The sequence below is a fragment of the Lissotriton vulgaris genome, chromosome 8 (genome assembly GCF_964263255.1).
Source record: "Lissotriton vulgaris chromosome 8, aLisVul1.2, whole genome shotgun sequence".
In the NCBI taxonomy this organism is placed as follows: Eukaryota; Metazoa; Chordata; class Amphibia; order Caudata; family Salamandridae; genus Lissotriton; species Lissotriton vulgaris.
In genome coordinates this window covers 1,103,931,238-1,103,956,208 of record NC_141696.1, presented here as the reverse complement: position 1 = coordinate 1,103,956,208, position 24,971 = coordinate 1,103,931,238, and the positions used below count along the sequence as shown (strand labels likewise).

Here is a 24,971-nt window from a genome sequence, read left to right as displayed (position 1 = left end):
AAGAAATAAACTACAGAGAATTTTGCCAAACCACTCACTGATTTATAGTAGTATTGGTGTCAAAACAATAATGAAGTCAACACAAATACCAAGGCAAGTTATGTAGTGATAATGATAATATAGATGATAAAATAAGAAAAGTTAGTGACACTCCTCAATACCACCTCAGAAGCTACAATTCTGTTGTTTCCTTTTAATTGTCTCAGGAATGTGTACCCCTGTGTCCTTAAATTAATTGTGAACTCATTACATGTTGCTGATTAGCCATAATAATTTTGTTTGAAGAAACAAAAAGAGTGCCAGGATGAATGTTTTCCAGGTAATTTCTGCAAAACACAACAACCCTTCTAAACGTAATGTAATCCATGATAGTTAACAAAAACCACTTGGCAGTGATCTCAAGATTAGAATTGAACATTTTGATGTTTAGAATGAAGGTTAAATGTTGTGCACTAGGAAAAACATTCATCACTAACAATGAAGAAGTCACTTTGAGGATAGGAGTGACTCGATGGTGTGCCTTCAGTAATGGAGTTGATGTAGTTGATAAACATGTATTATTCACATTGTTAGCTTGTGAAATTAATAAAATGTCTGCATTAGGGATGACCTTCTGTTTTGAACCAACCAAGCTTGAGAGAGTTGTGGGAGAGTGAGGGTAATAGAGTATGGGTAGTTATATCATACCACTATTGAGTCTTTGGAGCTTAGTAACATTGGCTCTATTTCTACTCTATTGATGCTTTACTAGCTTTCCTCTTCAACTCCTGCATATGTGAAAGGTAATCATTGATAATGTGCCAGTTTTACCAACTTCTCTGGAGTCTTCATAAGTACCTTCTTATTACTGGTGTAGAGATTTTACAAAGTTATATTTGTTGAGGCCAGTTGTGTGAGTCACATTTAAAAATTGAACAGTAACATTAAGATTCTTGAGATACAGAGCAAGTTATGCTACCAATGAAAAAGGACACTGCAACACATGCCAAATGGATGGAAACACTGGATTGCTGGTTCATCTATTCAGCAAGGTTTTTCTAACCATGAGAAGAGGATACTATGGTATATCATATTTAACACAATGGAGAAGCTGAGAATGATTAACCACTGCCCATACCATTGTCCAAGGAATTTAGCAATTTTTTCCCGAAATGTTATTAAAGAGTTTTCTTTTTTCATCTGTGCCATGACATCCAAATAAAAGTCATTGAAGAGGTTATTTGTTTCTAATTCGGATGGGAGTTGGTAACTGTCCTTTGTTTTGATAATCTTACGTCGATGAACTTGAGAATGTCCTCTAAATTGCCAGGAATTCTAAATTGGCAGTCATTTTTTTAGTAGTGGGCTATATCATGCATGACATAATGGGAAACTTCACTTGATATACCTGTGAACAATGGAGTGATGACTGACTAGAATCATGTGATATTGTTAAGGTTGCAGGCATCTGGTAGATGTAAGATTGTAGATAATCACTGTGAACGTATTTTTTGAATCTGTAACAAATGTGTCCCGGATAGGTCAATTGGAATAATTTATATTGCCAGTGGACAACTTGCAAAAACTGCATGTTTCTAGCATCATGGCCAAGCAATGAACAGTCCTGTCCAGAGAACAATTATACAAAGGCATCTATCTAACATGGTCACTTGCTGATCCATTAATCTTATCCACTCAACTTACATGCAAAGAAGGGATAACATATTCATGTCTATCAAATGTGGCTGTGCTCTGCATATAATTGAGTAACAATACCACTTGGGTTGAAATTCTTTCTGTTGTCACTTAAACAGGATCACCTGGAGGGAGAAATGTCCCTTACCAAGACATTGCCACTAGTGGAAAACTAAAAGACTGACATAGTGAAAGATAATAAGGGAATGTATTTCAAAAAGGGTGCCTGTAGCAGCTTTGGTACATTACTTAGCAGATAGGCAGCAAGTTTGATAATTGAATAAGATCTCCAAATGTAGTACATTTAGTCATCAATTTGTAATAGCGTTGTTAAATATGTTGATGCTAATTTTCTTCATACGTACACCTGTTCCTTTTTTGCTGTGCAGGTGTAAGTGTAGGGGACAAGGAGTACTCATTAACTGTACAATTTGTATACATTTCCATAAATACTTCTAAGAGTTTTTGAGAAGCAATAAACATTTAGAAATGTACTCAAAAATCAGCAGGAGACCCATGAATTTTCAAAAGATGATTGTGAATTGGCACCATTGTGTTTACATCTGTTAATGTTCTAAACAACATAAAAGAAAAGGTATTTTGGATTTTGCTTTCTTATGTACATTCCTCCATGCCTACAACTTGTTCTATGACTTACAAGTGTCACAGTTTATTAATGTGAAACTAATGCCTAAGGTTTCTTGGAAGATAGATGTTGCAGTTTCAAGCAAGGTCAGCTGAAGCCAGTTTGGTCACAATGCAGAAGATGATAAGCACTGATGATTGATGTAATTTTGGAGTTGAGTGCAGAAAGCTTTTTAGTGTTCTTGCCAATCAAGGGTAGATGAGTGATGGGCCAATAGTTGTCGAGGTCATCAGGGTTTACTGTAGAATTATTTAGGAGTGGAAGGATTGTGCCTGCCTTGATTGTGTCTGAGTAGATGACAATTGATGGAGATGCTGGCAATAGTGAGTAGTAAGAGAGCTTCTCTGGAGAGAGCATTGATGAAGGAAGAGGGTAAGCATCATCTTCATTAGAAGTAGCTTTGAGAAAGGTAAGTATGTTGGAAGAATTATGAGAGACAGGATATGGAAGGATGACAATTGTGGGATTCTAAAAGAGTAGGTGGGTGTAAGAGGACACGCAGGCTTGGTGTTATAGAAGTACTGATCAATGGTCTTTTTTTCACTGAAAATAAGTTGATGGCATTGCACTTGTCTGTGAAGTGTGGGACAGTTAGTTGAATCAGGCTGAGGACTGAGGCAGGGTTTGATTGTTTCAAAAAGTGTTCTCCTTCTATTGGCCTCTTTATTGATGGTGTTGATATAGAACTTCACTTTGGGTGATCGATGAGCTGTCTGCGTGTTGAGTGGAGTGACTTCAGCATCATGAGGGCTTGAGGATTACTGTCTTTTGTAATTTTTCTTTCCTGTCTATGGCTCGAATGTTTATTGACAAAAATCTTTTACAGTAACGTGGTGCTGAAAGTTTTGACTTGCACTTGCATATGTTTGTTCAAGTGTGGATGTTCATATAGTTTTTTCAAAAAATCAATGAAGTTGTTTAAAATGGTTTTGGCATCAGTTGCAGGGTTGAAGGGATGAAAGGTACGTTTAGGCATTAGGTTGCTTATGAATACATTTTGGAAGGATCTGGAGTTTTGGTCTTCTTCTTTGGGTTGACTTTGGTTTGTGGGTTGCTGGGCAGTGAGAAATGGATGGCATGGTTGTTGGTCCACTCTAGAGATATGTGTATTGGGGGTTTCCAAAGGATTGCTGGTGGTGCTAAAAAGAGGTTGAGGATGTGGCAATTGGAGCGTGTTGGCTGGGTGACGTGCAGTAACAATTTGGGTGTGCCAGTGAGGTTGAGGAGGGTGTCTCATTTTCTTTGAGCTTTTGTTGTATGAGAGCTTGAGGTCACCCAGGATTTTATGGGTGTGTTGGATGGATGAGGTAGTGAAGAGATCGAAAAGTTACTTAATGATGCCCTTCTTCTGCCCCGGAAGAATGTAGATGAAATGGAAGGTGGAAGTCTGGATTTCAGAGAGTGGGAAGTGGCATATCAGTAGGTCTATGGAGTTGATTGTCACGTGTTTGCCTAGGTTTAAGGACTTGGAGGATCTATGAATGATAGTGAGGGATCAACCCATCTCATGTGTGTGGTCAATACACTGTATGTCATAGACTGAGGAAAAAAGGATGTCTGGGATGTGTAAGGATATGGGGGTGAACTACATTTCGATGATGATTGGCTGTCAAACTTTTGATTGTAGATAAGGTCTGCAATATTTCCTGATGCATGGATTACTGTAGAGTGAGCATTAATGAGCATGGGCAGAATATGTGTTCTGAGGTTATCAAATGTGTGTCAGGTAATGGGATGCACTAGGTTGTCTCTGTGAGTTTGAGGACGCTAGAGTGTTTGTGTCTTCTTGGTCTGGGTGAGATTCTGGGAATAGGCAGATAAGTGTGCTGGGTGAGGGGATAACTTACCTTATAGGTTTCAGTGGAACAGGTTCTAGTCCAAAGTCCTTTTAGGCCCTAAGAGGCCTAAATAGGCACTACCCTTGCCTGTGTCTGTCCCTTGCTGAGGATGCCTGGACTGGTACAAAAGGGGGTGGTGATGGACGAAGCATCTGAATCAATCAAACACTCACACCCAGTCAAAAGATCTGGGTTTAATCCATCACCCTTCTTTAGCCCACTCTGCCACCCCAGTTCAGACATGGCTATATGCAAATCAGTCTGACCCTGTGCCTCATGGGAACAGTCCAGCCCGAACTGCCAAGCCATGTCTTCCCTGGACTGGAAACAAGCTTCTGAGGACCGGTTTCTGGCATTCCAGCCGTCTTCAGCCCGGCTTGCTTGAATCCAGTGGCAAAGTGAGCAAGGGACTTACGTCTGAGCATACCCTGCCACACTTATGGCGACCAAAAGTGGTACAAAAGGGGGTGGTGATGGACGGAGCATCTGAATCAATCAAACACTCACACTCAGTCAAAAGATCTGGGTTTAATCCATCACCATTCTTTAGCCCACTCTGCCAACCCAGTTCAGACATGGCTATATGCAAATCAGTCTGACCCTGTGCCTCATGGGAACAGTACAGCCCGAACTGCCAAGCCATGTCTTCCCTGGACCGGAAACAAGCTTCCGAGGACCGGTTTCTGGCATTCCAGCCATCTTCAGCTCGCTTGCTTGAATCCAGTGGCAAAGTGAGCAAGGGACTCACGTCTGAGCATACCCTGCCACACTTTTGGCGGCCAAAAGTGGGTCAAAAGGGGGTGGTGATGGACGGACAGCAGGACACCCAGAGTAGGTGACTGAAGTTAGGAGAAGTTGACTGAAATAACGATAAAACAGGAAATTATGTTGAGCACTGTGCAGATGTTTAATGGTAAATGCTGTGATGTCACATCTTCTGCAGATTGTCGATGGGGAATGAAGTCCTATTTCCTGCCTTTTGGTTTTGAAGATTATTTTGCCTGGTAACCAGTTATGTCACTTTTTTTGCTGATCGGTTTATCATGATATCAAGTCACCAATGCTGCAGATGGGCAACATATTTAGTAGCAATTCATTTGATTTTGCTTGTCACATTGTATTGCAGCTTTTTGCCAATGTCTCTGGCTCGGTGGATAACCATGGGATGTGCCAGTGCTCCGTTTATCTGCCAGATAACAGCTTTCCGGCAATGCAAGTAGAAAAATTGGAAATTACTACTCAGACACTATCAATCCGAGTTGAAAAAGAACTTGCTAAAGTAAGTACTTTTAACACATGAATGACATAAGAATATGTATTTAATGTCAGAGAGATTAGTTTATGAAGAAATATGAAAATGTTTTAACACCATGTTATTCTCCACTCGCAAATATGTTTTAGTTCACAAAAGCTAAAAATATTATGAAGAAATATAGCCAATAGTGTAAAAACCACAATATTTCCTCATCTTGCAAAATGCTACAAGGTGTGTATGTTGGTTCCAGGAGACATTAGCCATTAAAAGGAATGCTACCCATCATTTTCCACCCCCCTCCTTTGCAACTAGGGTATCCATGTATCCCTATAGCGTAAGGATCAAATTTGTCTTTGTTATTTCGAGGATGTCTTTTTTAGAAATCACAGTAGGTTGAAATTCTGAAAAAGAAAGGTGGGCAGAGGATGTGATGTAAGGGCCAGAGATGCCCAGTTGGGAACTAGGGATCCAGTTTCGAGTCCCAGCATGGCGTCGGCTCACGGTCCTGTGATTCCCGGCGGAATCACTTCTTCTTCCTGTGCCAACAAAAAATTAATGTGTCCTTTTGTAATGTTACTGGTGCTCAAGTAAAACGTTCCAATACCTTCAGGTCTGGCTCCCGCTAACACTGCAAAACTAAAAAATAAGAGAGGGAAAGGGGCATACAATGTTAGTGAGAAGAGTTGGTGAGAGACATGAAAAATTGAGAAAAGGGTGTTAGAGAAATTAAGAAAGAAAGAGGAGGCCCTTCACAGTTGTGCCTGTACATTCAATGCACAACCATAAAAAAATACACAATAAACTAAAATGAGAATGTTGACTAGAAATTTTATGTTATCAGCATTTGTATAGCGCATGTCTGCCCCAGCAATGGGGCATTCAAGAGCTAGGCCAGGGTAAAGGCTGACAGAGAGGATATAGGCTAGAGATTGGAAAAGAGCCATGTCTTGATCAGTTTCCTGAAAGCCCAGTGGGACACAGTCGAGTTCAGGTCCCGAGCCGGGGTATACACTAAGCCTGGGCGTAGTTCGCGTAGCCGCACTCCGCGGAGCTACGCGAAGATGCACTTGCACTCCGCGAACTACGCGTAGCTCCGCGAACATGCGTAGTAGCTTGCTTGACCCGTTCGCGAGCCATTTTTCGTCTTCGGGAGCGCCGTGGAACTCTGGAACCTGCTCGACACCACATCTCCAGACGTCGCCTTCCTCACGGAAACATGGATGAACGCCTCCTCAGCGCCCGACATCGCCGTCGCCATCCCGGACGGATAAAAGATCACCCGGAGAGACCGCGTCAACGAGACAGGAGGAGGCATCGCCATCGTCCACAAGAACACCATCCGCATCACGACCAACTCATACGACACCCTCACAGCCGCTTAACATCTTCACTTCCAGATACACACCGACCCCAAGACCACACTCAGAGGCACCCTCATCTACAGACCCCCAGGACCTCGCACACAATTCAGCGAAGACATCGCAGACTTCATCAGCCCGCACGCCCTCGCCTCCGCTGACTACATCCTCCTAGGGGACCTCAACTTCCACCTGGAGAACAACAACGACAACACCACCACCACCCTGCTGGACAACCTCGCCAACCCTTGACTCATGCAACTGGTGAACACCCCCACCCACTACGCCGGACACACGCTTGAATCAGTCTTCTCCTCCAGCAAGTACATCTCCTTCAGCCACTCCACCGGACTCCACTGGACAGACCACAGCTGCGTCCACTTCAGCTTCAGAAAGACCACGACTCACCACCACCCGCAACAGGTTCCCCGCAGGAACTGGAACAAGATCACCCCTGACCAGCTCACCACTTCACTGAGCCAGAACCCTCCCGCCAGCTCAACGGACCCCAACCAAGCAGCCAACAACCTCACACAGTGGATCACCAATTGCGCTCGCCCAACCAGCCTCGACCACTCGCAGTCCGGCTTCCGCGCCAACCACAGCACCGAGACCACCCTCATCGCAGCCACTGACGACATCCGAACCCTGCTCGACAACTGGAAAACAGCGGCCCTCATCCTCCTGGACCTCTCCGCAGCATTCGATACGGTCTGCCACCGCACCCTAGTGCAGCGCCTCAGCAACATCGGAATCCAAGAGAAGGCACTGGAGTGGATCATCTCGTTCCTCACCGGAAGAACCCAGAGAGTCCGCCTCCCCCCGTACAGATCCAAGCCCACCGAAGTCATATGCGGCGTACCACAAGGATCATCACTCAGCCCCACCCTCTTCAACGTCTGTTATGTTATGTTATGTTATGTTATATTGTGTTTATATAGCGCACGGCTACTCTAAAAGAGTGTCCCGGCGCTTTCCACATGCAGCTCAGTGTAAATAACACAACAGACAAATAACAGACCACAAAGCAAAAGGGGAGAAAAAAAGAAGGCCTAAAGGTTAAAAAGCCAAGTCTTTAGGCTCTTCCTGAACTGAAGCAAATTAGAGGTGCTACGTAAAACCATCGGAAGCGAATTCCAAAGCTGAGGAGCCTTGAAGCTAAAGGAGCGACCCCCAGTGCGGGCCTTTCTTACACGCGGAACCACGGCCATGAAAAGAGATTCTGACCGCAATGAGCGGGCTGGACGGTAAAAGGACAGCCTCCGTTGCAAATACCTAGCGCCTGAGCCAAAAAGTGCTTTATGCATCAGCGTCAAAGATTTAAACATGATCCGCTTCCGGATGGGCAGCCAGTGAAGCGTCTGCAGCAGCCCAGACACTCGTGCTCGCCTGTGAAGGCCAAAAATGGCACGAGCAGCAGAGTTCTGTGCCACCTGCAGGCGCTGGACCAAATAATCCGGGAGACCTAGGAAGAGGGCATTCGGATAATCCAACCTGGATCCAATAAGAGCTTGCACAGTGATCCGCCTGTGTTCCACAGAGAGCAGTGGTAAAAACTTGCGGAGCATCTTCAAAATGCCAAAACAGGTGCCAGCCAGACCAAGAACATGCGCTCTCAACATAAGCTTATTGTCCAGCTTGACTCCCAGGTTTTTGGCGACCAGCAATGACTGTGCAGGAGGACACATATCCAACGGCCACCATTCCTGCCACTCAGGGTCGGTGGCACAGCCGAAGAATAGAACCTCCGACTTGCTGGAGTTGGCCTTCAGACTATTCCACTGGAACCAGTCGAAGACCATTCCCCCGGATGCTCTCTCCATCAAATGCCTGATCTTTTCCGCATGTGAAGAGAAGTTGCGTGTCGTCTGTGTATGACACGATCTGGGCCCCATAAGCCTCCACCAAGGCCGCCAGAGGGGACATGAAAATGTTAAACAACGTCGGGCTCAACACAGAACCCTATGGAACTCCGACTCCCAGTGGCGGCATCTCAGCGGAGCTCTGGGAGACCCAGATCGTCTGGCAGCGGCCCTCAAGAAAAGATGTAAACCATTTAAGCACCGTCCCCCTAAGGCCGATGTCATGAAGCCTGGCGAGGAGCGCCTCATGGGGGACGGTGTCAAAGGCCGCCGACAGATCTAACATGACAAGCATGGCCTTGCCTCCAACATCCAAAGTCTCCCGAATGACCTCCGAGACCTCCAACAGAGCCGTTTCCGTGCTTAAATTAGGACGGAATCCGGATTGGGATGGATGAAGTAGATTGTTTGTTTCTAAGAAACCAGACAAGATGCCATGCACATGTTTCTCTGTGATCTTAGCCAGAGCCGGGAGAAGAGAGATTGGCCTGTAATTGGCCAGAACCTCGGCATCTAAACCAGGCTTTTTCAGGAGGGGGATCACCATCGCCCTTTTCCAGGTGCGTGGGACACTCCCCTCCCTCAAGGAGGCATTGAGAAGGGGGTTGACCAGTGGGTTTACCACCGCCGCCATCCCGGCCAAAAATTTGGCCGGGATGGCGGATCTACATGAGCCCCCTCGCAGCCATCGTACGCCAACACAACCTCAACATCATCTCCTACGCCGACGACACCCAGCTGATCCTCTCCCTCACCAACGACCCAGGAACCGCCAGAACCAACCTACACGAAGGGATGAAAGACGTAGTCAAGTGGATGAGGAACAGCCGCCTGAAACTGAACTCAGACAAGACGGAAGTCCTCATCCTTGGATCATCACCCTCCGCCTGGGACGACTCCTGGTGGCCCCCTGCCCTGGGCAGCGCACCCAAACCAACGGACCACGCACGCAACCTGGGCTTCATCCTGGACTCCTACCTCTCGATGACCAGACAAGTCAACGCCGTCTCATCATCATGCTTCAACATCCTACGCATGCTCCGAAAGATCTTCCGATGGCTCGCCACCGAAACCAGGAAGACGGTCACACAGGCACTCGTCACCAGCCGACTGGACTACGGAAACACCCTCTATACCGGAACCACAGCCAAACTCCAGAAAAGACTCTAACACATCCAGAACACCTCCGCACGACTCATCTTGGACATCCCCCGACACAGCCACATCTCCGGACACCTGAGAGACCTTCACTGGCTCCCCGTCAGCAAGAGAATCACGTTCCAACTCCTCACCCACGCACACAAGGCCCTCCACGACCTGGTCCCCAGGTTTATCAACAACTGCCTGACCTTCTACACTCCCACCCGCCAGCTACGATCGACCAGCCACGCCCTCGCCGCCGTGCCACGCATCCGAAGATCCACCATGGGAGGAAGATCCTTCTCCTACCTGGCAGCCAAGACTTGGAACTCCCTCCCCATCCACCTCCGCCTGACCCAAGACCACCTCTGCTTCAGGAAGCAACTCAAGACATGGCTGTTCGAGCAGTAGCGGACCCCCCTACCCCAAGCGCCTTGAGACCCTCTGGGTGAGTAGCGCACTATACAAATATCCTGATTGATTGATTGATTGATTGCCTGCATGCTCGGGATGTGTAGCGCGCAAAGTTACCCATGAGGTTTGTCCCGCCCGCTCGCGTCCCCTTATTTCCGGTCACTACTAACGTGTTCGCGAGTTATTCTGTGCCAGATTGCAGTTTTTGCGTGTTCGGCAACTCGGTCTTACCGACAAGCATCCTCGCGCACGCGAAAATGCTATTGAGCGCGCGAGAACTACGCTACGCAGCAGTTTGCGGAGTATTCGACAACTTCGCGTTCTCCGCGGAGCGCGGAGTTGCCGAAACTCCGCAAACTCCGTGAACGGAGCGTAGTTCTTCGCCCAGGGTTAGTATACACCAAGCACAGATTGCTCAGCATTTGCGGACCCAGGTCATGTAGGATCTTATGTGTGATACATAAAGTCTTGAAGTGAACTCTCTGTTCTATAGGTAACCAGTGAAGCATCTAGTTTAAAATGCAAATCTTGGATGCAAGAAATATCACTTCCTTTCACCTAGTGCACTGGAATTATGTGGCAAAGGAGGTCAAAGTTATGCAGTATAGTTGACTAAATTATATGTCAAGGGACAGCAAACTATGCAGGGTAATGCAGCACCTTCTGTTGCATTATTATTTGATTATTCTGGAAAGACATCACTATTGTATCGGGAAAGGGTCGCTTTGTCAGTGGCACTTTGATACCTGAAAACAGCAAATATCACATAAAAGTAACCAGTTAAACTTTGCAAATGGCCTGCCACTCGCACAGTCCTTCATGGCAGTATTTTAGGTAACCTTACTAAGTGTTAACCCTCATGTGTGACTCTTCACCCTTTGCTAGCTCCTCAATATTTCAAGATCCCTAGCTATCTAATTATTTCTTCAAGGGTTTAGTCACAAAAGCATTTGCAGACCTAATTTGAGTTTAGTTGGCTAAATATTGAAAAATTACAAGTGTAAAGTTACAACATGTATTCACAACATATGAACTTACATTTGTAAATGACACGTTATGACCATAATGCATGCAACTGGTTGTGAGAACTTTTAATCTTTGTGGCTGGTTGTGGCCATTGTAATTGTGGAGACCTCCCTCAGTAGTTCAACACCCAGAAACATGAACTTGACGAACATATTCCCAGTCTTAACTGAATCAGAGATTTAGGCCAAATGTATGATCAGTTTTTGCAGTCACAAATGGGAAATCAGCCCGTTTGCGACCGCATATAGCTCTGTGCAATGTACAAACCTATTTTGCAACTCAGTAGCCTATTACCGACTCGCAAAATAGGGTTTGCGAATCGCTATTAGGAAGTGGCGTGCCAAGGGCGTCCTTTCCTAATAGTGAGTCACACTTCTATGTATGATTGTTTTGCGACCGCAATTGTGGTGGCAAAACGCTTGCAGTTTACCACCTATTTAAAAAAGGTGGTAAGCTATTTGCAAATGGGACGTGGACCCCTTCCCATTTGTGACTGGCAGTAAAAATATTTTTTTAAGAGCAGGCAGTGATCCCAAGGACCACTGACTACTCTAAAAAAATGAAACAGAAACGTTTCATTTTTCTTTTTGAAATGCATCCGGTTTTCCTTTAAGGAAAACCGGCTAAATAAAAAATAAAAACTGCTTTATTTACAAAGCAGTCACAGACATGGTAGTCTGCTGATCGCAGCAGGCCACCATCCCTTTGAGTGCTGGCCTTTCACAATGGGTTTGCATATTGCGACCTACCTCATGAATATTGATGAGGCAGGTCATTTACGACTCCATTGGAAATCACTAACAGTGTCTGAGACACTGTTGTACCTTCCATTATGCGGGTTGCAAATTGCGAACCGCGAAATGATGCAATTTGCGACTCGCAAAATGGAAGTGTCATATATCTGGCCCTTAGTTCTATGAAAGGTTGGAGTTAACCCGTGTTCAGGATGGGCATGTGGAGAATAAATCTTCTAGGTGAAAGGCTGTTTCAGCAGTTATTTCTCTACATGACAAAAACAAAAAATGTTAGGTGTGTTCGGGTGAAATAATTACAAATGAATAAATTAACATCTGCTGAATTTATAGCTTTGAGAATGTTTTCAATTAGCTATGAAAAAATAATGTCATAAATACATCTGTAAAACTATGACTATTACAGCTTACCCAAAGTAATCCTTAATACCTTTGTGAATTCCAAAATAGTTTGGAATTTACCCCAAATATATTCTTACATCTACAAGACTAAAGTTCCACCTTTGTTCCAACTTGCTCCAAGCATGAACTCAATGAAGTGTCGTAGTCTCCTCCATCTGATGGCCATATGATAGGGGGACCTCCCCCTACCCGGTCATGTATGGACACTGTTGTCATAAATTAACTTTCATATGATCACCCAAGGCATTTAGGGAGTTGGAGCCTTGGTTTGCTTCTGTGGAAGTAATTAGACTTACACACATGAAAACAATGATATATAGGTGGATGGTCATCCTACTCTATGACTTAACCCTTAGAGGTTTTCAACTACCCATGACAATTCCTCCTGCATGTTGTTTGTTCTGTGTATCAAGGTGGTGTCACTTGGATCAAGGCTTCATTTAGTGTATTATGAACATTGGAAGGAAAAAAGACCAGGCCCCAGGTGCTTTAGTGTAAAATGTAGTGCCAATGGATTGTGCTTTCTATTTTTGCATACCCCCCTAGCTGTCGTTTTTAGAGCGATTGAACTAAATGACTCTTCTTAGAAAGAACTGACACATGCTGCTCTAATGTAAAGTCTTGACTGATAAAAAAAGATATGTGATTTAAAATGCTTCATTGGTATGTGCAGGATGTTGCAGTATAACAATCACTCATATATCATAATTAATCAAAATAATAAATATATGAGTCATAAATACAATTTATGGTGGAAGCAGAAATAAAGCCAGTAATGCACATACCGACTCATAATTGTTTAAGCCATAAAATGCAATTTTCTTGACAATCAACCTTGACAAATGCAATGATGGTCTCCTCAGAAATCTTGGGTTCAAATTAGTGCTGTAGTAAACACTCAATAAAACCTCTGTTTATAGCAAATAATTCTCATGCCAAATGTTTTTGCTAGAAGGTGGTTTTCAACATTTGTTTGGACCTTAAACATCTGGATTTTGGGTTGTGGTCAGCATCTGTGCAACCTTCAAAAACTGTGTGATATATCAGTCAGTTTCATTCAAGTTCAAAGGCAACATTTATAACTTCACACACTCTTTTAAGAAATAGGAATTAATAATTTGTTACCTCTGTAGCTTACAAATCAATATTGATTGAAAGTTTGAAAATAATTATACTTTGCTCTGTAGATCTTCTATCAAGCGCGGATTATTAAATCTCTACAGTTCTTTTTAAGCACATTCCTTTTTACAAATTCTGCAAACCAGACACCAACAGTATCCTCAACTAGACAGTGAAAGAGTGGGCCTTGATTGAACCCTTAGAACAGAAGGGATTATTTTTCATTTTATCCTTTCCAGAAATGAGAAATAAAGCTGAATCTAAATAGGAGCATTGGGTACAACAGATAAGATTTAGGAATGATAGCTTTTAATATATAATCTAAACTATATTCCTTCACTCACACCACAAATTTCATGATACCTCCAGAGACGTGAAAAGTTTATCGCACATGCACTTCAAAGATAGGTCAGGAAAGAAGACCTGTAGAAGTCAAGGCTACATATTATTTATTAAACTTTGCAGTAGCTTGTGAATTATGTCTTCATTGAGATATATGTTTAGAAATCTGCAAACACTGATCGTTGTTTTCCCTAGTTTATCTTCAAACCATGAATCATTTCAACCTCTCAACAAAGAACCTAATGAAGCACTTATATCAAACACCATACACTGAGTTGACACATCCTTCAAACTCTTATGATATATATCATGGATCAGAATCCAGTTACCTAGTCATAGAATCAGTACAATCTAATATTCACAAATTACCAGCGTGGCCTTCTTTTTCAGATCAGTGAATTCACCAAAGCAATCGAAGTGTATGACATGAAGATTCAGAACTTAACTATGAAAGTGGAAAGGATGGAGAAGAGCAGCATTTCTTATACTGAACTGGATTTTGAATTGTTGAAACTTGAAATCACAGAGATGGAGAGACTGGTTTTGCAGTTGAAAGATACAGTTCTTGGAAGTAATCACATTGTTGATCAGCTGTATCAAGAGGTGAGACTTCTAAAATAAAACTGTGGTGAGGAGCAACGGTTTACATAGTTCACACCTCTCTAGACTTATGGCTCTTAGTGAGAGGAGTGTACACTTTCTTACAACTCCATGTAGGGGCTAGCTCCTTGTAGAATTCCATTGAGGAAATCACATGGTCTTCCAGGGAGAAAGCTGATATGGGTAAGCATTGTGATTGTATTAATGTTTTCCAGAACAATGTGATGGGAACAGTTACATTAAGGGTGATTTGAATGTGCTGAAGTGATCACCAAACTTAAATATACAAAAGAAAGAATACACAATTAAGATAGATAACAGGAACAGTATCATGGTATACACATAACAGGAGTACTTTTCAGATGGAGCAGTACTACTGTCCAAGAAGACATCCCAGCGACATCAAATGGAGGCACTGGTGAGCACATTATCTGAGTACTTCACCTGAGAATTTTCCAGTTATTGTGTGTGAGACAGGAGTGTACTTCCATGTGTCCACTGTTCATAAAACCTGATTGAACATTTGATAAATCCATACAAAAGATGGAGTCAATATGCATATGAGTTGTAATCTGCTGGGTTTGTATTCCATGATTAGCTGCCAGGTATCAAGTAGTCAATTTTGCTTATTTTTGTGATTGTGTTTTGTTTCTGCATCAAACGTAGAAAGAGGAAAACACCACTAAGGATTTCTTTGTGCCAGAGGGTGTCTTTCGCTGCACAAAACAACCCTGCCTGCATTGCAGGCACCCTTGCACTAGGGTGACTGCGTTGGCTCTAGGTAGCACACAGAGCACCAGCACAGATAGAGAGCAGGAAATCATGTTTGTAAATATGGCACATTCCTGCTCTCTGCATTTGACTGAGCGCAGAGTTGTCTTGCTGTGTTACACTGCATTCGTTGGTTTAGTTCGCTGTCTGAGAGAGTTAAAAGCACTAAGAAATGCTTTGAAGCCCCAAGTCCTGCACTCAGGTACTCAGCTGTACTCAGCTGTAGAATTATTCTATGTGATGGTATATATAGTGTGTTTTACTACACATTATCCAATGGCTTATAGTGATGTTTGGTGCTGAGGTAGGGAAAGTCCTTTCGATGAAGCCGGAATCAGGCTGTGCCAACAAAGCGCCAGCAATAAAATGAACAGGGCATTAGCACGCATTCATTCAGCACGAAAGTCGTAACAAAAACTTGCTTTTAGGGGGGTGCTTTGGTGGAATAGTGTTGGATTTAAAGTTCAACACCTTCCCTACTGATGCACAGACTGGAGTTGCAATAGCAAATTAAACTATTCCAAAATCCAGCACCACTCTAAGACAACGTGTTAAAACAACTTGTGTGCTGAACAAATGTGTCCTACAGATGTGTTCCTACTAAAGACGGCGTTTTGAATGCATGCGTCCTAACGCTTGCGGTATACGATGATACATTCATTGAGGTATACAACCTGAGGATGCTTGGTCCCTGAGATCCTAACCTCTAGCCATTGACTGTGTGTTTTGTACCCCTAGTTTTATCCACATGGCATTTTCATCATATGGTCTTTACCAAATTCCCAGAATAATTCTCTGTGCTTCCACTTCCAGAAGAAACAAGGTAAAAATACAGACATTCTGGAAACATTACATGTGCATTATCCTTCAAAATTGATTATTGGACTTTAGCTTTCTGTCTGCAAGAGTTTATCGACGATCATAGCTCCATATTTTTCTATGATTGCACCATTCCTCCTTTTGAGCTTTTGTCTCCACACTTCTGTGTGTATTCTTCGACTGTGCCCTGATGACTGTTATCACACCCCAAATGAATGCACCGCGCTGGGTAGCATTTAATCTTTCATTTAATCATCTATATATCAACGCCTGAAATATTGGTTTTCAGCCCTGGGTAAAGTTAAAATTATCTAGAGACCCTGCAGGGTTTATCATACTAAAACGGGCAACAGACCATATTGTGCAGATACAAATGCAAGACGGAAGCACAGGGTACCAAGCTGAGGGAATATTGGATAGGTTTACACAGTTCTATCAATACCTACATCACCCTCACCATGGAAAGTGAGGATAGGGTGTTAACAATTAATTTGAGAGAACAACTTCAGAAAGGGGGGAAAAGCCTGAGATGGAAACTCTTTGTGTACCCTTTACTGTGGAAGAAATTTAAAACGTAATTAGGGAACTAAAAAATGGAAAAGCACCAGGTGGTGATGAACTACTCAGGAAGTTTTACATAGAAAATGTGGAGCAGTTGGTGCCTCCCTTGTGTACGGCGAAGCTATTCGGAAAGGTGAATGCTCCTGCTCGCTTGCTGAAACCATTGTGATAAAGCTGCTAAAGCCAGGCGAGGACGTGGGGATATTTGACTCCTAGTCAAGTCAAGTCAAGAATTTATATAGCGCACTACTCACCCAGAGGGTCTCAAGGCGCTTGAGGGAGGGGGTTCACTACTTGTCAAATAGCCAAGTTTTGAGTTGTTTTCTGAAGGAGAGGCAGTTCTGTGTGAGGCGGAGGTGGGAGGGGAGCGAATTCCAGGTCTTGGCCGCTAAGTAGGAGAATGATCTTCCTCCCATGGTGGCTTTTCGGATGCGTGGAATCGCGGCAAGGGCTTGATTGGATGAACGTAGTTGGCGGGTGGGGGTGTAAAAGGTCAGGCGTGTGCTGACGTAACTGGGTCCTAGGTCATAGAGGGCCTTGTGTGCGTGGGTGAGGAGATGGAACGTTATTCTCTTGTTGACGGGGAGCCAGTGAAGGTCTCTCAGGTGACCGGATATGTGATTGTGGCGGGGTATGTCTAGGATGATTCGGGCGGAGGCGTTTTGAATGCGTTAGAGTTTTTTCTGTAATTTGGTTGTGGTTCCGGCGTAGAGGGTGTTTCCGTAGTCCAATCGGCTTGTGACGAGTGCTTGGGTGATCGTCTTTCTTGTTTCGGTGGGGATCCATCTGAAGATCTTTCGGAGCATGCGTAAGATGTTAAAGCATGATGATGATATGGCGTTGACTTGTCTGGTCATCGAGAGGGAGGAATCAAGGATGAATCCCAGGTTGCGAGCATGGTCCGTTGGTTTGGGTGCACTGCCCAGGGCCGGCGGCCACCATGAGTCGTCCCATGCAGAGGGGGATGATCCTAGGATGAGGACTTCCGTCTAGTCTGAATTCAGTTTTAAACGGCTGTTCTTCATCCACTCGGCTGCGTCTTTCATCCCTTCGTGTAAGTTGGTTTTGGCAGTGTTTGGGTCTTTGGTGAGGGAGAGGATCAGCTTTGTGTAGTCAGCGTATGAGATGATGTTGAGGTTTGTGTTGGCGTGCGATGGCCGCGAGGGGGCTCATGTAGACGTTGAAGAGGGTGGGGCTGAGGGATGATCCTTGTGGTACGCCGCAGGTGACTTCGGTGGCCTCTGATTTGAAAGGGGGGAGGCGGACTCTCTGGGTTCTTCCGGCGAGGAATGAGATGATCCAATCCAATGCCTTTCCTTGTATCCCGACGTTGCTGAGGCGTTGTACAAGGGTGCTATGACAGACCGTGTCAAACGCTGCGGAGAGATCCAGGAGGATGAGGGCAACTGTTTCCCCGTTGTCGAGTAGTGTTCGGATGTCGTCTGTTGCTGCGATGAGGGCGGTCTTGGTGCTGTGTTTGGCTCAAAAGCCGGACTGTGAGGGGTCGAGGGAGCCGTTAGATTCGAGGAAGGCGGCGAGCTGACTGTTGACGGTTTTCTCTATGACTTTGGCAGGGAATGGGAGGAGCGAGATGAGGCGGTAGTTCTTAAGTTCAGTGGGGTCTGCTGTAGGTTTTTTCAGGAGGGCGCTGAGTTCGGCATGTTTCCAGCTTTCCGGGAAGGTAGCGGTGCTTAGGGAGCAGTTGATGATATCTCGGAGTTGGGGTGCGATGATGGAGTCGACCTTGTTGAAGATGTGGTGGGGGCATGGGTCGGTTGGCGATCCGGAGTGGATGGCGTTCATCAAGCGGATGGTGTCTTCGGTGTTGATCGGGTTCCAGGCGCTGAGGGTGGTGGTGGGGGCTTCAATTCCGAGGTAAGGGGAGTGGGCTGGTCGCCGAAGCTGTTATGTATGTCAGTGATTTTGCTGTGGGAGAACGAGGCTAGAGAGTCGCAGAGGTCTTGAGAGGGAGTGATGTCGTTGGTACCGGCGCTGGGATTGGTAAGCTCTTTGATGATGTTGAAGAGTTCCTTGCTGTTGTGGGCGTTGTTGTCGAGTCAATCCTTGAATGCTGATTTCTTGGTGGATCGGATCAGTTGGTGGTGTTTGCGGGTGGCGTCCTTGAGGGCGGTCATGTTGTCTGTGGTTGGGTTTCTTCGCCAGGCTTTCTCGAGGGATCTGCAGGTTTTTTTGGAGTTCTTGAGGTCGTCGTTGAACCAGGGGGCTGTTTTGCTTACTGGCTTGTTGGGATGGTTTTTCAAGGGTGCTAGTTATTTCAGCGCAGTGGGTGATCCATTGTGCGAGATTGATGGCTGCTTGATTTGGATCCGATGATATGGCGGGAGGATTTTGGTTTAGCAATGTGGTGAGCTGTTCGGTGGTTATTTTGTTCCAGTTTCTGCGGGAGACTTGTTGTGGGTGGTGGTGGGTCGTGGTCTTTCTGAAGTTGAAGTGGACGCAGCTGTGGTCCGTCCAGTGGAGTTCTGTGGCGTGATTGAAGGAGACATGCTTGCTGGAGGAGAAGATTGCGTCGAGCGTGTGTCCGGCGTAGTGGGTGGGGGTGTTTACTAGTTGTTTTAGTCCGAGATTGGCGAGGTTGTCCAGAAGGGTGGTGGTGTTACTATCGTTGTCCATTTCCAGGTGGAAGTTGAGGTCTCCTTGGAGAATGTAGTCCTCGGAGGGGAGGGTGTGTGGGCTGATAAAGTCAGCGATGTATTCGCTGACTTGTGTGCGGGGTCCTGGGGGTCTGTAAATAAGGGTGCCTCTAAGTGTGGTCTCGGGGTTGGTGTGTATCTGAAAGTGAAGGTGTTCGGCTGCTTTGAGGGTGTCGTCGGAGCTGGTCGTGATGTGGATGGTGTTCTTGTGGACGATGGCGATGCCTCCTCCTGTTTGGTTGATGTGGTCTTTTCGGACGATCTTGTAACCGTCCGGGATGGCTATGGCGATGTCAGGCGCTGATGAGGTGTTCATCCAATTTTCTGTAAGGAAGGCAACGTCCGGTGTTATGGTGTCAAGTAGGTTCCATAGTTCAATGGCGTGTCTGTGGACCGACCGGGTGTTGAGCAGGATGCACTTCAGGAGGGTATTGTCGGAGCTCTGTTTCGCGTTTGTGGATGTAGTGTGGGTTCTGATGCAGCAGAACTTGCAGGATTGGCAGGTGAAGGGTCCATGAGTGCGCCCTGGAGCGGCTTGGTGGCAGTCGGGGAGTCGGCCGGTGTTGAGTGCAGAGAGGGATGCAGCGTCGTATGTTAGGCGGGAGGGGTATTTTATGCGGGGGCCAAGGGGTCTGGCGCTGGGCGCGGTCCAGGCGCGGACGAGCGTAGACGGGCTTACCTTTGGCGCGCCTTCTGCGCGCATGGGTCGCGTCCGCTGCGCGTGAGCGCTGAACGTGAATGCATCTGTCATAAGTGGAGAGCGGAGGGGGCGGAGCGAGGGAGGAGCAGCTGGGAGGCGGGAGTGGGGAGGCAGTGTCCAGGGAAAGCTTGAGGGAACGGGGGTGGGGCTGCGGGGGAGCAGCGGCAGGGTGCTAGGACCAAATGGCACGGTCCACAGTCTTCTAAATGTAGTGGGGGATCGGGGGCACAACCAGGCACAATGCAAGGCAGAACAATTAAATAAAAACAAGATACAATGCCAATATGTATGCAAATACGATACCAGGCACAGCAATATAGCCACAGGCGATCTCGGGGGCACAATCAGCAAGCAAGCAGCAGGGCTGAGGGCAATATCCGTCTCCAGGCGAGATCGGGGGCACAATCAGGCGCAAAGGGTCCAGCGAGCGAGTGGAGCGACCGTGGCTGACTGGGTCAGGACGGTCACAGCGCTTCCGCTCGTGGGACTATCTATTTGTTGTTAGTAGGAGGGAGGAGCAGCTGGGAGGCGGGAGCGGGGAGGCGGTTTCCAGGGAAAGCTTGAGGGAACGGGGTGGGGCTGCGGGGGAGCAGCGGCAGGGTGCTAGGACCAAATGGCACGGTCCACAGTCTCCTAAATGTAGTGGGGGGATCGGGGGCACAACCAGGCACAATGCAAGGCAGAACAATTAAATAAAAACAAGATACAATGCCAATATCTATGCAAATACGATAACAGGCACAGCAATATGGCCACAGGCGATCTCGGGGGCACAATCAGCAAGCAAGCAGCCGGGCTGAGGGCAATATCCGTCTCCAGGCGAGATCGGGGGCACAATCAGGCGCAAAGGGTCCAGGGAGCAGTTAACAGTTAATAAAATGCTGGCACAAATAATTGCCACTTGGCTGCTGCCTATCCTGAAGGGAATTGTTCTGCCACACCCAACCGGGTTGATATCAGGTTGATCAACAGAAGATCATCTTTGAGTCTTGTTATCAGTTGCCCAGCAAATAAGACTAGTTATTAGAGCAACAGGGTATTTGTCTGCCCTGGCGGCATTTGATTCTATCAAATGGCCATATTTGTTGACAGTGCTTCATAGACTGGGACTGGCAAATACAATGGTTTATACTGCCTTACACTAAACTGGTTGCCAGTATTCGAATCAGCAACCAGCTCTCTGACCTAGCAGCCATAGTATGGGGAACTCGGGGGCACAATCAGCAAGCAAGCAGCCGGGCTGAGGGCAATATCCGTCTCCAGGCGAGATCGGGGGCACAATCAGGCGCAAAGGGTCCAGGGAGCAGTTAACAGTTAATAAAATGCTGGCACAAATAATTGCCACTTGGCTGCTGCCTATCCTGAAGGGAATTGTTCTGCCACACCCAACCGGGTTGATATCAGGTTGATCAACAGAAGATCATCTTTGAGTCTTGTTATCAGTTGCCCAGCAAATAAGACTAGTTATTAGAGCAACAGGGTATTTGTCTGCCCTGGCGGCATTTGATTCTATCAAATGGCCATATTTGTTGACAGTGCTTCATAGACTGGGACTGGCAAATACAATGGTTTATACTGCCTTACACTAAACTGGTTGCCAGTATTCGAATCAGCAACCAGCTCTCTGACCTAGCAGCCATAGTATGGGGAACTCGGGGGCACAATCAGCAAGCAAGCAGCCAGGCTGAGGGCAATATCCGTCTCCAGGCGAGATCGGGGGCACAATCAGGCGCAAAGGGTCCAGGGAGCAGTTAACAGTTAATAAAATGCTGGCACAAATAATTGCCACTTGGCTGCTGCCTATCCTGAAGGGAATTGTTCTGCCACACCCAACCGGGTTGATATCAGGTTGATCAACAGAAGATCATCTTTGAGTCTTGTTATCAGTTGCCCAGCAAATAAGACTAGTTATTAGAGCAACAGGGTATTTGTCTGCCCTGGCGGCATTTGATTCTATCAAATGGCCATATTTGTTGACAGTGCTTCATAGACTGGGACTGGCAAATACAATGGTTTATACTGCCTTACACTAAACTGGTTGCCAGTATTCGAATCAGCAACCAGCTCTCTGACCTAGCAGCCATAGTATGGGGAACTCAGAAGGGTTGCCCCTTTCACAAATCATATTCGCCTTAGTGATAGAACCGATAGTGTGTTTACTCAGGTAGTTTCACTGTGACACAGGTATGCATTTCTGACCCCGTAGAGTGCTCATGCTGATGATATTTTTTTCTTATTTGAAAACCCGGATCTTAATTATGGACCCTGGACTATGGACTGAGTATAAATTGGATGAAATCCATGATGAGTCCACTCCCCCTGGAAGGGGGAACCCTTCCTGTACAAACACTATTCTTTAACATGTTTCCTACTTTGCATGTGTGCTGTACAATGCAGCTCACATGCAAAGTAGGAAAAATTAGGAGAAATGGAAACATTTCTCCTCGTTGCACAAGCCTCAAGCAGGTGTAAGGTTTTAGCACAAATCCCTGTTAATGAATGTTTGTAGATAGGGATTGGTAGCAACCCCATGGGTACTTTTCATGGGAATGCCCGTGTACCACCCACGGAAAGCCCCCTTGATACAAAGTAATAATGCAAAGCAGCTCAAAGCAAATTTTTGTAAACTATTCAACACACATCTGATTTCCATTTGATACTAAGAGCCATATTTAGGACCTGGTTTGTGTCATGTTTACATCTTGCAACATGGTACATGTAGAAAGCAAACCTAAAATAAGATCTATGAAGCCACACAAGGCCACTTACGTGATGGCCTCCATAAATCTGGAAAACAGCAATGCAGCACGAATCACCGCAGTGTTCCATGGGCAATGCGTTGGAGTTCCCATGGATTTTGACACATTACCCATATTTAACAGCACTGTAAACCTGGGAATGCGTCAAAAAGAGGCTCATTACTAGGAGAGGCATAACGAGGAGAACTATATTGATTTCTCCTTGTTACTTCCTCTACTATGGGTGCTGCATTCTGCAGCCCACATAGATAGAGGATTATGTCTCTAAGGTTTGTTTTTGTGCAGGAAGAAAGGCTACATGCACAGAGGAAACCTGGCACCATGGTGCAAGGGTGGCTTTTATTAGGGCTAGGCTGCGAAAAGTGTGCTAGCGCAGGGGAAAGGCAGGAATGCGCCATATTGACTTAAATATACAGCATTCCTGCCCTATGCCAGTCATGCAGTGCAGTGCAGAAAGGTGACTTGCTGCACTGTACTGAGTAACAAGTTTCTGAATCTACCCCTAAATATCAGCATAGCACTTAGGGCCAGATTTAAGACCTTTGTGGCGCAGGCAGCTTAGCGAGTCACCTAATTTTTTAAGATTAGCTGCCTAGGGCAGCATAGCAAGATACCTTGCTGTGCTGCCCTGCATCACAGAGGAAGAGCAGCAATGCACTGTGTTTATCCAATACTGTAAACTCCTGTGCTTTTCCCTTGCACTGGCACCATTTTGGCACCCAGTTTCCACCGCAGGTGCCTGTGTTGTAGGCAGGATTGCTTTTGTGCAGGAAGGTATACCTTCCAGTACAAAAAACAATCGTGAGAGGTTTTTCCTCTTTCTTTCTACACGTGCTGCAGAATGCAACCCCCATGGGTAGTTTCTTGGGAAGTTTAATTCTGCAGGACACATAAAAAGAGCAGAATACGAGAAGAGATAAAGATAGTTCTCCTTATTACACCTCCCGGGGGAGGCATACCTTTGATGTGCAGTTCCAGGTCTACAAGGTCTTGTTCATCTGGGAATGAGTTACAAACCATGGGAGTTGCGTGGGAACACCCTCACAGTGCATATGGAACACCTAACCAGGGCAGTGATTTGAACTGTGTTGCATTACTCCATGGGCCTTATTTTTGAAGGCCTTGCGTCAGTTTTGCACCGCCGGTGCGTCACTTTTTGTGACGCACCAGCGGTGTAAAAAATGCGCCTTGTTGTGCCATATTTATAAAGTGACGCATCTAGGTAGATGCGTCTCTTTTTAAACCCCTGCGCCACATTATACCTGCTTCAGGTATAATGTATGCAGAGGGGGCGTTCCCCCGCAAAAAGCCTCGTAATAGTGACGCAGTGAAATCTATGAGATTTCACTGCGTCACTTTTAGGACGCTGTTGCGTCAAAATCTTGCTCCTGCCTAACAGCAGGCGTAAGACTGACGCAAGCCCTTTCACATGGGGCTCTCCCCACGTGAAAGGACGCATTGCTGGAGTTGCGTCACTTTTGTGACACACTCCAGCAAGGCGTCACTTTTGCGCTTACAGATACGTCAGAAATACTGACGTATCTGTAACTCCTTGCGACATGATGCGTCATAAATTAAATATGATGCATCAGGAATGTCGTAAGGAGTGCGCAGTGAAAAGTGACACATCGCTGTTTTCACGCAGCGATGCGTCACTTTACATAAATGAGGCCCTATATATTTTGGAAAAATACAGAGTGGTTTTGTGTGGCTTTCAAAATATGACTTAAGATTTACGTCGCTCTTCCACCACGCTGTGTAGTGCAAAAGCGACGCAAACCAGGTCATAAATATGGCCCTTAGTGTTAGACTTGCGTTACAAAAGTAATGCAAATTGAGCACAAAGCATTAGTACATCTTGATCAAAATCAGTCTATTATTTTTGTGCATTTATCTGCTTCTCGCTCACTTATTTTTGGCTTAAAGCAGCACAACCATCAGATTTCTCAAAGTCGACAGAAAATCAGGTAGTACTTTTTCTGTGCCTTGCAAAGAAATTATAGAACAAAAGCAGCAAGCAGTTTTCTGTGATTATCGGTAATTTTAGTTGTATTTTTTGGCAGATCACCAACATAAGCGCCACAGTACAAAAGCTCGAAAGGCTTGATAAAAATAACCTCCTTGCAATCCGCCGAGAAATTGTGGCTCTGAGGAAGCGACTGAAGGAGTGTGAAGAAAACAGAAATGAAGGGACAACTAACGTGCATGTTCCTGCGGGTAAGTCTGTTTAATTCTTTAGCACAGCAGGAAATAGGGGCAAACTTTGGGCGAGAGAAGGA

At 45.6% G+C, this 24,971-nt stretch overlaps 1 protein-coding gene across 1 annotated transcript in view; it reads left to right on the top strand.

Annotated features, from left to right (window-relative positions):
* The first annotated feature begins 304 nt into the window (after positions 1–304).
* The window catches only part of OLFM4 (olfactomedin 4), a 52,888-nt gene continuing 28,221 nt past the window's right edge, over positions 305–24,971 (top strand). The window contains exons 1-4 of the mRNA XM_086936225.1: positions 305–319; positions 5,285–5,437; positions 14,219–14,431; positions 24,756–24,909. Of these exons, the coding sequence (XP_086792351.1) occupies positions 305–319; positions 5,285–5,437; positions 14,219–14,431; positions 24,756–24,909 (535 nt within the window). The remainder of the gene's footprint in view (positions 320–5,284; positions 5,438–14,218; positions 14,432–24,755; positions 24,910–24,971) is intronic.